A 14,870-nucleotide genomic window follows, 5' to 3' on the forward strand; every position below is an offset into this window, starting at 1 on the left:
CAGGCATCAAGCACAAAGCCACCACTGAGGGACACCAGGGTAATCCTGAGATGACTTTCAACTGTTCTGGACCCTGTAAGTCAAGCACCTGCCTCCCTCCAAACTGTGGTCCATAACCAGGCAGCAACGTGTTCAGGGAGGCTTTCAGAGAAAGGCGGACGCAGTTCCTGGAACAAAACCCCACTTGGACTGCGCCATTCACGATCATCCCACAGCTCTGCCAAGAACCATTTTAGAAGCGATCAAATGCTGGGCAAAGGAACACGAAGAGCCTGTCCTGCCCCCATCCCTACTCTAGATGTCGTTATGTAAGGAAATGTGTGAAGCAGGCTCACCAGAAGTCACAGAGCATTCATTGCCTCTAGTATCATGTAAGACACTAAACCCACAATATCTAAGCTACTAGTTATATTCCCTGCAACAGAAAGGATCCTACTCAGTAACCATGTTGAGTGGAACAATTTGAGACCCCAAATCTCCCTCAATTACTCTCAAGACAAAATACAGATGGATCAAAGATTTAAAATAAAAGGTAGGACTAGAAGAAAATACAAACGAAGATGCAAGACCATTTTAAATGCACTATCAATGTATAATACAGACTAAATGATATATAGAAAATCATTTCCATGTTAGAGAAACACCGTGAGCAGAAACCCAAACCCCTAACCCATGAGACCCCAGCCCTCGGGGACTGTGCAGTCCTGTAGCCTGTGTGCCTCCTCCTCTGTAAACTACATCTCTATCACCCTTAACTCTTTTCTCTTTACTACTTTGTGAGCCTTAAAAACCATATCCTGGGCTGTGGTTACAAGAAGGAACCTGGCAACAACATAACAAAAATCATTTTACAGAACATGTCTCAAGACAGGTCCACAGATACAGAAAAGGACTACCAAACACAAGGTCACCATCCCCAATCTACAGCACACACAACCCTGGACAGGCAAGCCCAGACTAAACACTGAGATTTGACCTCCAAGAACCTCAAACTCTGGAACTACCTGACAGACTGCAACAGCCACGGCCGCCAAGCACAAACCAGTCTAAAACTGTGATTCCACAGCCCAAAGAACGGGCCCATACTGTACAAGGAAGATGGAACATGGAAGAAATGAGCAATTCCAGGCAAACGGAGGAGACGAACTGGTGGGTCTGATCTCCTCCTTCAGCTCTGGCATATAGCCACCTCGTTCTCACATGCAGCCCTGAGTTACTCAAGCAACATCTTCAGCCTTGCCTCAACCCCATCCTCACCTCTGCCTCCCCGTTCTCACCCCTGCATCCCCCATCCTCAGCCCTACCTCCCCCTGCTTTCTCCCATCATTACCTCTGCTTCTCCATCCTCACCCCTGCCCCCCATCCTCGTCCCTGGCTCCCCACCCTCGTCCCTGGCTCCCCACCCTCGCCTCTGGTTCCCCATCCTCACCATTGCCTCCCCTATCCTCATCCCTGCCTCCCCATCCTCACCCCTGCCTCCCTTATCCTCATCCCTGCCTCCACAAACTAGGCAAAGGGCTGGTTTCTTAGCAAGGCCTGAGGACAGTGACAGCTCCTGCATCTGACCCAATGCCAGCCCCCAGTTTTCCACAACTAAACTTTCTCTCCTCAGCCTCACTCGGTTCTGCACTCTGGTGTCTGCCCCTTCTCTGCCGACTTGTAATCCCAGCACACAGTGGGATTGTGTGTCTACAATGCCATGATTTTTGAGGCTTGCCCTGGTGAGGACGGGAAACATGATCAACACGCAAGAGATCTGGAACACTGTTGTGAGCATCCAAGACACCACGGCCTAGGGTTTCTAAAGTCAAATCAAACTGTGATCCTCCCATTCACCTGCTCCTCCTTGGGCCCCCTTTCTTAATTGTGTTGGCGCTCACCTTTGGCAAAGGTTTCTGGAAAGCCTGCATCGCCAGAAGCAGAGGAGCTGCTGTTGTCCAGTTGTAATACCTACAAGACAAAGAGACGGCGTCAGACAGTGAGGCAGGGCCAGCCGTTCTACTGTAATCTGGAGTGCTATAGAAAGGCTCGGGAGCCCAGTGAGATCCTTTAACAAACCCAGTGTGTTTCCTCCCTTCCCAGCCCTCCACACTGACCCTATCTATCTATACAGTGCCTCCCTTTCTCCTGTTCACCTCACAGCCGTGCTGAGGGTGAAGGGTCAGCAGCAGAAGGCAGTAGGGTGAACATATAAACGTGCCAGGCAGCAGGTCACTAGCTCGACAGTCCCCTGCTTGACTACTCCGAGCCATGTCCTACTGAGCTTCATGGAAAGGGGACAGACAACTCCATAACCTCCCAAATCAACACACAGCACTCTTGCAACTTCCTCTCCAGGAGGAAAGTCCACCAGTCTTCAGAGCTGCTCACTGCATACCACAGACTGAGCTCCGATGGTGAGGTCTCTGTGCTACAGGGCAGCCGTGCCCTCAGACCTAGGACTAGACAGGGTCGGAGTCCCACAGTTGGAGCACCAGGCCTGACAAGGTGGATTTCAAGGTCTGGTACAGACACATACTAATACCCACAAGGTGGGGCTGGGGAACCAGCTCAGTAGATGCAGGGCCTGCCATTGTGAAAACCTAAGACCCTGATTTCAGATCCCCAACACCCACACTGAAAAGCCAGGCCTACGGCACAGACCTGTCATTCCAGTGCTGGGAGATGGAGACAGGAGGATTCTTAGGACTTGCCTGTCTTCCAGTTAAGCCAAACCAGCAAGTTCCAGTTCAGTGGTTTGACACCCTTTCTCAAAAACTAAGGTAGAAGGCCAGGCACTATGGCAAACACCTTTAATCCCAGCCACTAGAGAGGCAGAGACAGGCAGATCTCAGTGAGTTTGGCGCCAACATGGTCTACAGAGTTTCAAGACAGCCAGGGCTACATAGAGAGACCCTACCTCAAAGAGTAAACCAAAACCAAAGAAAAAAAACAGGTAGAGTGATCAAAGACAATGTGGACCTCTGGTCTCCACAAGCACGCACACATGCACGCACACACACGCTACAAGACTCTCAATGATCTAGCCCAGCAGCTGCACGTGGACATAGAAATTTACAAATAATAAAGGCAATAGCTAAGTTTAACAAGACTTCATTAAGGCTCGACAGAAGTAGTTCCGTTTCACTACCAAACGGACTGTCAGCAGGAACTCACTTATTACCGATCTTGACCACGAGATTGGGATCATCGATGATAGCGGGGTTGTCTGCAAACTGCTGATACGACACGGCCTGTTCCAGGAACGCATCTGCGGTGGCAGCGACAGGACGAGGGGAGAGAGAAATCACGAGTTTTTTAGAGAAACAAGCTAGTTTTCAGCTTGCTCATTCTCATGTGTCTGAGTTTACAAATTGCAGTTCCTCGGACAAGCCTAGAAATCCTACAAAATGCACTTGTAAAGAGGGCTTGAGCTTGGTTTTCTGTTGTTATTTTGTTGTTGTATTTACGTGCCTGGGAAGGGGGGGGGACCTCTTCTGCCATCAGCAGACATGCGGGGCGTGGAGCCTGCATACAGAAACAGTCATGTTCTCCAGGGACACTGGCTGCATACAGAAACAGTCATGTTCTCCAGGGACACTGGCTTGAGTCACTTCTCTTGTGGAGACCTGTGATAAGTGACTAGATTCTAACCTCAACAATCTCCCCCTCAGCATCTGCCTGATGGTCATGACCACTTCCCATGGGGTCCCAAAGATGGGAGAGGATGGCAGTCAGCATCCTGCTCAAAGCGAGGGCTTGATCACTGTCATCTATGTAAAAGGTGGGAGCCAGCGCGGTGTAAGGCCTAATGCTGCCCATGCTCAGGAGTATAGCAGACCCCGTGGTCAGAGCTGTGGTCTTAGCCGATGCGAAGGATAAAAGGAACAAAGTGCAAGGAAGGGCTGGTGGCACCCAGGCTGGAATAAGAGGACCCAGTATGCGCATAAGAAGTCTGCAAAGCCTCAGGGGACTTCACAGTGGCCACTGGAGCAGGGAGAGAAAGCAGTGCAGTCACTAAGGGCATGGTCAACCCCTGCTAAAAAACAGAGGAAGCAGTGGTGGAGGGAAAAGGGGGCAGAGGGAAATTAGGTCTGGTTCTGGAATTCAACAGCCCACAGCTGCTGTTACACCACTCACCATGGACCTATCACAAGATGGTCAGCTCTCACATTCCAGTACGGCAGGTGGAATGCACAAGTCATCAAGGCCTACGGGCATGGCAGTCTCTAACACCCAGAGGGGAAATGTTTGCAGAGTTCTCCATACTGACTCAACCTCCCTCCCCTCCTCTACAGCCCCAAAGATTTCACACACACACCCAATGTTCTGATATGCCTAACACGCCCTCCCCTCCTCCCACGGCCTCCACCCTACTCACCATGAACATTCTTCAGGCCTGGCCTGGGCACAGGGTATAGGGTAAAAGAGCTGTCAAAGAAATCTACCCTGGCTCTGAAACCAGAGCCAGTGAAAGAAATCCACCCTGGTTCTGAAACCAGAGCCAGTGAAAAACATACTTTAGCCCTGAACCCAGAACCAAAGAAACTTGTCCTGACTCTGAAACCCGTGCCAAAGAAACACGTTTTGTCCCTAGAATCAGAGTCAGTGGAAGAAATACGCCCTGGCTTCAAAACTAGTGCCAAAAAGCTTAAAAAGGCCAGTGAAAGAAACACAGTTTGGCTTTGAGATCAGCCATCTCTGCCCCCAAGCAACTAAACTGACCAATCCCTGAGCAGGGAAAAACTAACCACTCCCTCGTCTCCCTGGAAAAACTCCGCCCCTATATATGCCGTGGGCCTGTTCAGTTTGCGGCTGCTCTGCTTCCATCCTGGTAGAGGCAACCACTCTCCTGGATTCTTCCCTCACAATAAACCTCTTAAATGAGGTTTGGATGAAGACTTTCTTTCCCCAGGGCGGAGCAGAGCAGAGCAGAGTGGGAGTGTAGCACTTTGGTTGGGGAAACCTTCCCATAGCAGCTTGTTACAGCTTTGCGGGGGAAGTCAGAGCGGAGCTGAGTGGAGAAACCTTCCCATAGCACAGCAGAGTGGCTACACGCCCCAGTTGTAACAACTTCACTGCAAAGCCCTCTGCTGTGGGAGCAGGGCTGTCACATTGGGGAAGCCTTCCCTAGAGCAGAGCTGTAAGCTGCTAAGCTTACTGTGGCCTGTGCTATTCCCTGGCTCCTGACCACCAGAGCCCTCTTTCACCCGAACTGGAACACTGAGTATTCCCTTGGCTCCCGAATGCCAGGATCCCTTTACTTCTGAGCTGTCACTTCCACAGGCGGCACCCGATTGTGCTCAATGATCACCTCCGAGGATAAATGCCCCCTTGCACCCCGTCCTTGCATTCTGAAGACAGCTAACTGCAGTTGGACACGTGTGGACAAGACAACACGAACCTTCTGTGCGCTCATCAACCAAAACTATGAACTAAATAGACGCCTCAGCTCCAGGGCCTTCTGCCCAACGACCACTAGAGGGTGCTGTCCCACAGAGCCTAGTACCTTTGGTGATGTCTCTGTGGTCACTGAGGCCACCGCAGAGGGAGATGGCTATGGACGGCAGGTCCCTCAAGCCATCCGAGGTGCTCTCCACACCACTGTCGATGCCCGAACTGCCCACAGACTGTGGGGACTGGTTGGCTGACCTGGCTCCATTGTCACAGGCTTGTTTGGGGAGCCCAGCAGGATCGCCACTGAAAGGAGGGGAAAGAGAAGCTGCTCTGAGCACCACCATCCATCCTCACTCTGACTGTTACATCAAATGACCCTCCAGAAGGCCACAACACCTCAGACGAGCAATTACTAGCACCTCGGGGCAGCTTTGCCATCAAAACATCGGTAAAGACAGCAAAGTCAAACGAACCACCTCAGGAGGGCCTGCCACAGTCTCCTGTGACTCTCCAGACCCACATGAACCTTGAGAAAGCCTGTGCCTGGACGTCACTGTTACCCACTGGCACTGGCCCATGCCCCGTGTGCTGTATCCCAAGGGAGCTAAAGCTGGGTGCCCCAAGCACAGAGTGAATCCCTCCAAGGAGGACCACACGGAGGTCTTTCTCACTTGGATTGTGCACTAGTCCCTGAAACCCAGCCTCTGACTCCTTCATGAGATAGCACTGAGCTCACATTCCTGAAAAAAAGGGTAGAGGGCAGTCACGTGTGTCCATCCATTCCCCCTACCTACCTCTCCCCCCCACACACACACAGAGAGATACACATGCAGACACACACCCTGAGTCTGACACAGCAAACGGAGCTGAGGCTGTGCCCATGTTAACTATGAGCCTCCAGTGCCCCTGCTTCACTATCAGCCAAGATAAACTGAGCTCTTCTCGAACTACAGAAAATGGTTATCAAGGACAGATGTGATGGCTTAACCCTGCAAACCCAGCCATCAAGAAGCTGAGGCAGGAGGACCACCACATGTACAAGGACACCCTAGACTGCATGGTGAGATTCTATCGAAAGCAAAGAATAAAGTAGCTTGAGCAATGAGAACAACTTTTACTTCTTGGGGAAATACAGGGCTGCCACTTCAGGGTCCATGTCAGTGAGGTCATCCAGATACACGCCATCAGCTCCCAGGTGTCGACTCCGCTTATCTGAAAGGAGCAGGTCAGAAATTGACTCACAAGTTTCCATGCCCAGGAAGAGCACCTGAGCCCACAGTGCAGATCTGCTCCCTGGTGGCATCGCCCCCCCCCCCCCCCCCCGCCCAAGAGCCACACAGTGAGAAGCCAGTAAGCACATCATTGCGGAACCAGCAGGGTCCAGCACTCCCTTCCGCCTGGTCCAGAGGGAACAAGCACTCAGCCTCAGGCCTCATGCACAGAGGGCCATGATCACCGTGATTATTAGTTGGGGATGACAAGTCCTCTCCTGAATACTTCCCTCAGGATGCTCTGAGGCACAGCATCCCTACAGCTGTGGGTCCCTGTGCACCATGTCCACAGACTTCCTCTCTTCTCCCTACTGAGAACTGTGTAGTTGGTTCATGCAAACCTAGGGTGTTGCACAACATGACCTGGCTAGCCAGGGTGGGGCTCGGCATCACTAGCCAGCACAGATGGTGAGCTGGCAAGGCCGGGGAAACAGAAAGATCTCTACCAGTGCTAAACGAGCCTGGGCCACACCAGACAAGGGGCTCTATCTCCTCACTTGGCAGGAGAGCACAGATTAAAGAATCAACATGACAGATGGCATGGATGTGGGTCTTCTCTGACTGCACTGCCTCTGGTGTGGGCGGCGAGCCCAGGGGTAAGCTGGGAGACCCAGGCCAACTCGGTACCTTTCTTTCTGGAAGGGGAGTCTGTCTTGTTCATTGTCTGTGTTGTGCTGGCAGCTGGGGGCTTGAGCTCTTCGGCCACGGGTAACGGTGAGGCCGCAGCTCCTAAGGCCTCGAGATCATCCTCGTTCACAAACTGCATTTCCGTCTGCGCCTTGCTCTGGTGAAGCAGCGGGCCCGAGGCCAGTGTTGGCGACTGGTCACTAAAGGTGTCTGAAGACTCACTATGAATGGCCTGAAAGTGAATTTTATCAGGAATCTTCAGGCTCCCTAAGGGACTAGAGTCTTTCATCTTGTGTGGAGAAGATGACTAGAAAAAAAGAGAGAAAAAAAGAAGAGAGTTGAAAGCCCCCGCAAAGGGCCAAGCTGAGGCACCAAATGGCAAGAGGTCAGAGTTAAGGATTCGTGATGGACTCTTCAACACCAGAACAGCCTGGTGGGTCCCATGCCTGCCTAGAGAACCCAAGGTCACAATTTCCACAGCAAACATGCTTCCAGCACAGACGGCACAGTCCTGGTGTCCTATCTCTCCCACGGCAAAAGCCACACCAAACACACCTGGCTCCCAGGCTTTCACCTCCATTGCCTAGACTGAGGGCTGGACAGCACACATGGTCTTTGGGGGGGATGGCAGGGCATTGTGGGAGCTGTGGACACTTGGGGTCCAACACCAAAGATAAGCGAGAAGACACTATGGCTGGCACTCTGACTCACGATATCTCCACCAGGGCGTGTGTGCTGTACTGAGGAACACTCCGCCCCCACCCCACGCTCGCCAGCTCCCACGAGCCCTGTGCATTCCCTGCAGCTCTTTGGTTTCCTTATTTCCCTTGTTCTCCTGAGTCTAGGCAGAACTCAGTTACGTTTATGGCTAAGAGTAAAAAGTAAGAAAGCACAAGGAAGAAAGAAAACGTCAGCTGACAAATAGGAGTGAGAGGGCAGGGAGGTGAACAAAGGGCCGGGTGAGATACTCTACAGCAATGAGAACAAATGCAGGACAACGGGGGGGGGGGGGTGAGGAGCGGGGAGCCCTGCAAAAGCAGTCCCCGTGCCTACGGGGCAAGAGGGTGGGCAGTCAGCAAGGGTGGCGCTCAGAAGGGTAAGGCTCTCCATGCTGCTGGCCACCCACAGCCTCTCTCGGACCAGGATCAGGCTGCACACACACACACACACACACACACACACACACACACACACACACTGTCAAAGTACAAAGCTGCATACGTCAAACCTGCAGCTCTCCAGACACATGTATCCCATTTCAATAAAGCTTCTCCCCCAAACAGTGACTGACAAGGACCTGGTGGTGATGGGCTTGCACGAGAGGGGAGTTTACCACGCAGGGATCCACAGTGACAGACAGAAAAATGTAGAAAACTGATGCTCACCAGCAGGCCCCTCCCTATCTGCTATCCCTGAATCCCTCGCAAAGAAAAACAAATGTCACAAGTTTGCAATCAGAGCCACCTTGCCAGAAGGGGCTGCTCTGCCCCTTCACTGTCAGTTGTGACACATACTGGAAGTGCATATGTTCAAAATACACATATTCACCGAGTCAGAACCCCAGCTGTACATCCCTTTGCAAGGCTGGAATACTAACTCCACGCAGTCAGAGCTAACTCAGAAATCCTCAGTGTGCCGCAGAATGGAGATTAAAAGCTTACCTTGGCAGCCTGCGGCAATTCACCCCAAAGCCAGAGCATTTCCAAGTTACTCTTTGGTGTTGACCTGTCTGCAGACTTACTGACCAATTCGGAATCGCTCTTTGGTGTTGAGGGACGGGAGCCTGAAGGACTTAAAAAAAACACAAACCCATCATTCGAGTGAGAAAAGAAAAATATTTGTCCCAATTTTTGTCCCAGAGTTCCAGCAACCCAGAAAAAAGATCTCTGCTGCTGTTCCCATCTGACAATCCCTGCTTTGGCCACCAGAGGTCAGTGTGCACCATGTCCAACAAGGTGACCAGCCTTGAAGCCAAATTAAGAAAAAATGAAGAGCTAGCTATATTTTGGGGGGAGTAGGTGAATAGAATCAGAACTTGAAACTCTCAGAATAAGAGGAGGAGAAGAGGAGGAGGAGGAAGAATCAGAGAGGGAAAGGGAGCGGAAAAGCAGGAGAGAGGCTCTTGGGCATAAAACGCTGTCCTGTGCCACACCTGGCTCCCCCAGGCTCCCATCTTCCTACCAAACAGCTCAGCTTTCAGCCAGGCACAAAAGGGTCCCGGCTGATGCTGCATCCAGGTTAAACACTGGCTTTGAGAACAGGAAAACATCTCGTGTGCCAACTTCATTACACTGGATCACGAGGCAGCTGTCTCCAGGAACACATCAAAAGGCTCTGTGTGGACCCAGCACGCTGCTCGGTCTCAGGCCAGCAGGGACGGCGATGCACCTCACTTCCACACAGCTCGGTGTCACGTCTAACATTGAACCAAGCCCTGTGTCTATCCAGCCAGATTAATGGGCTACAAGAATCAACTCAGGGCCACATTCTCTCCTCAGACACCAAGCTGAGAGGCAGGAAGAAGTGGCTGGCACCCAGGTTTCCTCTCTCTGCATTCTCTCCAGCGCTTTCTCAAGGAGAACATGGTCGCCTTTTACACAAAGCAGGAGGCAGCTTCTCCGCGGCCCCATCTGTGTCCACACCCCCTCCCCTGCTCTCCCACCCCAACTCCCACCGCACTGAGTCTCACTTATCTAAGTCAAGTCCATCTCCAACTCAAGATGGCGTTTCCTGCCTGCACAAGCAGAGGTCCCTTGGCAGTGTGCACAGCACCGCGGCCACGTATAGCCTGTATCTATCTGAGAGATTTTCTACATAGCTAGCCTGGCCCTGACACTGCCCCGAAGCCAGACTGCAGGCTGTGCGGCCCTCATTTCACACTGATGTATAGGACCCCTGCCCTTGGCCCCGCTGACCACTGATTGTTCCAATGAAAGCACCCTGCATGGGGCGACCCTCACGTTCTAGCCCTGTCTGTGGGGGAGGAGGCTCCTGGTACATCATAGCATGAGAAATTCTACAATGGGCCCATACAACACATACTACACACGCACGCGCACACAACACACACACACACACACACACACATTTAAAAATAGTTTAAGCCACAGTGGAGAAAGGGAGGTAAGCCTGGCAGTGCACATCTTTAACCCCAGCAATCAAGGGGCAGAGGCAGGCAGATTGCGTTGAATTCCAAGCCAGCCTTGTCTCAAAACAAATTCTTGGCCAGCCAGGGCTACACTAGTGAGATCCTGCTTCAAAACAAACAAAATCCACAGGGCATTCTTTCTCTTTGGGGGGCTGGAGTCAGTAAATGCTTAAATGTGAAATTTAAATTTTAAGTTTTAAGTCAAACGAAACTAAAACTTATGTTTCCCAGATAGAAATTAATCGATGCTTACTTTGATAATAAAAGTAGAGGACGAATGTCCACAAAGTTAGCAAATACTGGGGAATAAGAGGAAAAATCTCAGACACCTGATCCTAATAAAAAGGAAAAAAAACCTACACCCTAAGACCCATCCTATGCCATTCTTCTAAATTCCATTCTAGAAACACTGGGAAGAGTGTCTGAATCCATTATGCAGACAGCTAATAGGCTGTTTAAATATTTATAGTAAGTGGCTTGACTTATTTACTAAAGTGGCATTCTAAAAATAGCCTACAGACTTGTCTGCCAAATGACCCACCACAGGAAAGATTGAACCCAGTCTCAAATTCCCTGTCCTGGCTTTCAAGGCCACCCAGAGAGTTGGGCAACAGGTAGGGGAGATCATCAGAGGGATTCTGAACAAGTCCAATCAGATCTCAGCAGGGAAGAGCACATGCAGCTCTTCCAGAGGACCCTGCTTAAATTTCCAGCAACTCTAGTTCCAGGGGTCCATCACCCTCTTGTGGCTCCCTTGGGCACTGCATGCATGTGATACACGAACATACATGCAGGCAAACATTCATACCCACGGAAAGTAAATAATTTCAAATAAATAGACAAGACTAATCACTTATGGCTCACAGTGAAAGGAGGTACGTATTTTTCATAAGTAAGTTGGTTAGTGAGCAAAATTGATTTTATGTGTTAGATCAAACTTTCTATTTCATATCAGCTGTCAGTAAGTTCTTCACAAGTCACTGGGTTAAGGGAAAGTAAGACAGAGAGGTTAGATCACGGCTTATGTAAGAACTGGTCTACCTTTCCGAAGCACGGAAGTGGGAAGACTGTGGAGGGCAAGAGCTAGAGAGAACTCCCTCGGCCACTACCGCAAGGTGAGGGGGAGTCCTCTGGCAATCTACCAGGCTGCTGGAGGCACCGAAAGATGCACAACAAAAAGAAAGAAGAAAAAAAAATCACAGGTCAGTTCAATGCAATCTCCTATGGCTGCTTCAGCAGCTCTCAGCAATAACAATTCTAAGAAGGGGAAGCATTTGGCTGTTCAACAGCAAAGGCGAGTCTATGTTGAGATCAGTGGGAAATAAACATGAACCTTCTATGAGGCAGAGTCTCCTGTTACCCAGGTTAACCTCAAACTGTTTCTCCACTTCCCACTTGCTGGGGTTACAGGCATGTACCACTATGCCTGGTTTTACCCTGTGGTGGGGAGTGAAGCCAGGACTTCACATATGCTAGGCAAGCACACCCCTAACTTGAGCTACTCCCCTGGGCATGAGCATCAACTTTCTGGGTTATAAAGACAGGAAGCTGCCAAAAGACCCATTGGCTTCACATTTCATCCTGTGTCCTGAGCAAAGACAAGATCGGCCATGTCTGGTTGAAGCTGGGCACTGAATCAAACTACATGATCTAAAGACTCGAATGTGGGTTCTGTCTATGGTCTCCTTAATAAAAACACATCATTCTGAGTGTGAACATGAGTATCTACTTAATCTAATGTATAATCCATTTAACAACAGTCACAATCTGATGCTACCAGTATCCTGGACTCATGAAGCAAAGAAAGACAAACATTCTCTGGGCTGGTTTGAAACATTCCGTTTGCGTTCGTCAGGTTAATGAATAGGTTTTTCAGTTGGCTAGCAGCTTCCTAAGACCCTGCATTGTTTTCCTCCTAAACCCTAGGTTTTCTCTCTGTAGGGGTCATCTCCCTGAGCCAAGACAAGAACACATGAGGCATCTTAGACATCCTGTCCTACACAGTGAGCACTGCTCACATGCGGCCAGCTGAAACTGACATATGCCGAGTCACTGACCTTAAAGACTTAAAAATATCTCGTTAATGGATTTTGTGTTTTGTTTTGTTTGTTTTTCAAGGCAGGGTCTCACTGTAGAGTCCTGGCTGTCCTGGAACTTGCTCTATAGACCAGGCTGACCTCAAACTCACAGAGATCTGCTTGCCTCTGCCTCCTGAGTGCTGGAATTTGTGTGCCACCATCGCCCAGCTCAAAATACCTTGCTAATGTTTTTAAATAAACGTCCACAAAATATAGGTCAAAGAAAATCTACCTTTGAAATTACTTTCATGTTTTTATAAAGGTTTATTTGTGTGTGTGTGTGTGTGTGTGTGTGTGTGTATCATGTATGTATAGGTATCCACAGAGAACAGAAGAAGGCATAGGATCCCTGAGGAAAAAGAAACTACAGGCAGTTGTGAGACACCCAAAGTGTGTTTTGGGAGTCAAACACGGGTCCTCTAGAAAGCAGGAGGTGCTCTTCACGTCTGAGCACACGTGGTGGCTGAGTGTTAACTGTCAGCATGACAGAATCTATAGTGTCCCGGGAGCTGGGCTCCTGGACAGGACTCTGGAGGATTACTTTGATTTGGTTAACTGGGATAGGCAGATCCAACCCACTGTGGGTGGCACCATTCCCTGCGGGATCCTGGACTCTATAAGAGGAGAAAGGGGATGAAGGACTGGCACGGATTTATCTCTCTGCTTCCTGACACTGGATGCCCTGTGACCAGCGGCCTCAAGCTCTGCCTTGACTTTGCTGCCGGGAAAGACCAGACCCTTGAACTGTGAACCAAAGTAAATTGTTTTCCCCTTAAGGTTTTTTTTCTCGGGGTATTTTATGACGACAATAGGAAAAGAAGTTAAACCAGAAAACGTTTAAGCTACATACATGTAGCTAAGCAATAGGTTCCTAATGGCAGGGTTGATACCTGCTGATAGACAGGCTGACCCCTATCCCTTGGCAGACGACATTTTCTGCCAGTCCAAACTGCAATCAGGCATGGGACACACTACACTACTGGCCGTTGCTGCCTCATTCTCAAAATGACGCTGAGCAAACTGGAACCAAAAGGGGTGCTTTGGGCAGGGCTGGCAGGCCACGCCACAGTCCCAGGGTGCAGCCACTGCCATTCTAAACTACAAGTACACCACAGTACCAGGTGGGACAACCCAAGCATCTTCTCCACTACTCCACAGCCCCAAGCATCCTGAGCAAGTTAACAATCTGTCCTCCACCCGCCACGACAGTCAAAGCCATAGAGACCATTATGACCAGGATTTGTCTGCCACCCAAGAACCAAGCAGTTTTCACCCTAGCAGGGGTAAGCCTGTCCCATGGAGAGCATGGGATTTCGATCTATGTCCTTCCTAGGCTCTGGGCAGAAACACTCTGAAGGCCCTCCTGTCCTCATAGGCGGCATGGCTCTGAGAGCCTCTGGAGTCTTTAGAAAGGTCACGTGTACTCTGTGAGGCTGCAGCTGGGCTCTCAGGTTCATATGGGCACTCCAGGACAAGTGGGAGGGCATTTCAGGGAAACATGTGGTCCTGAACCCAGCAGTGTGGATTAGCTGTAGGCAGCGTCCCCACAACAGTCCTGAGTGACATCAGAGGGCCCCAGCAGCAATGTTCCTATGTTTCAACTCCACTTCAGGGCTAAGGACGAAGGCCAGGCTGGCCGTGCTGTCCTCTCCTGCTGCCAATGGGCACTGGGTAACTTAGCAGGTTTTTCTTTCTTCCTGTATGCCTTCCCCACAGAACCTTGCAACATGTCTGCAGATTGAGTCTAGATTCAATGCAAGGCAGATTTTCTGATCCTAACGATTTTCAGTTTTAATTTCTATTTCAGGGTTTTCTGAGACATGCTTCCTACTGCTGACTTCTAAACCCTCTGGATCAGAAAAGGCAACCTCTGGCACACATAAGCAACTTACCTGGGACTGGGGGACCACTCTCGATCTGAATTGGGGTACGATGCTGACTGGGGATATGATGAAATTGAGGGAAGATTTTCCTTAGGAATATCGTCTTGGAATGGTGGCACATCATTAGGGAGAGTTCTGTGGGGTTAAAAAAGCCAAAAATGACCCAGGGCAGATTCACAATAAAGCCAAGTTTTTTCTTGATTACATCTAAGGGCTTCATCTCTGTCACACTCAGACACATTCTAGAAAATGAGGGTGGAAAGGGAAAAGGTGAAATGTCAGCATATATAAATGTGTGTTTGTGTATGGGTGGGTTGTAAACTCAGAATTTCATCAGCGCATGAACATGGTGAGCATGCTAGTGAAGTACCACTGATCCTCAAGCACGTGTGTGTATCCTAGAGCACCCTCAAAGTGTGTGTGTACCCCTGCAGCACCCTCAAAGTGTGTGTACCCCTGGAGCACCCTCAAAGTGTGTGTGTGTGCT

At 50.2% G+C, this 14,870-nt stretch overlaps 1 protein-coding gene across 9 annotated transcripts in view; it reads right to left on the bottom strand.

Annotated features, from left to right (window-relative positions):
* Lpin1 (lipin 1) overlaps nucleotides 1–14,870 on the bottom strand; it is a 107,534-nt gene that overhangs the window by 24,944 nt on the left and 67,720 nt on the right. For 5 of the 9 annotated variants that reach the window (XM_057768304.1, XM_057768289.1, XM_057768314.1 and 2 more), the window contains 8 exons: nucleotides 14,393–14,518; nucleotides 11,464–11,571; nucleotides 8,936–9,065; nucleotides 7,275–7,581; nucleotides 6,495–6,588; nucleotides 5,489–5,679; nucleotides 3,157–3,250; nucleotides 1,881–1,950 (listed from right to left, as the gene is read on the bottom strand). In XM_057768304.1, coding sequence (XP_057624287.1) covers nucleotides 1,881–1,950; nucleotides 3,157–3,250; nucleotides 5,489–5,679; nucleotides 6,495–6,588; nucleotides 7,275–7,581; nucleotides 8,936–9,065; nucleotides 11,464–11,571; nucleotides 14,393–14,518 — 1,120 coding nt within the window. The remainder of the gene's footprint in view (nucleotides 1–1,880; nucleotides 1,951–3,156; nucleotides 3,251–5,488; nucleotides 5,680–6,494; nucleotides 6,589–7,274; nucleotides 7,582–8,935; nucleotides 9,066–11,463; nucleotides 11,572–14,392; nucleotides 14,519–14,870) is intronic. The other 4 variants (XM_057768296.1, XM_057768324.1, XM_057768332.1 and 1 more) reach the window with 2 other exon arrangements.

Source organism: Chionomys nivalis, chromosome 1 (genome assembly GCF_950005125.1).
Source record: "Chionomys nivalis chromosome 1, mChiNiv1.1, whole genome shotgun sequence".
Lineage (NCBI taxonomy): Eukaryota > Metazoa > Chordata > Mammalia > Rodentia > Cricetidae > Chionomys > Chionomys nivalis.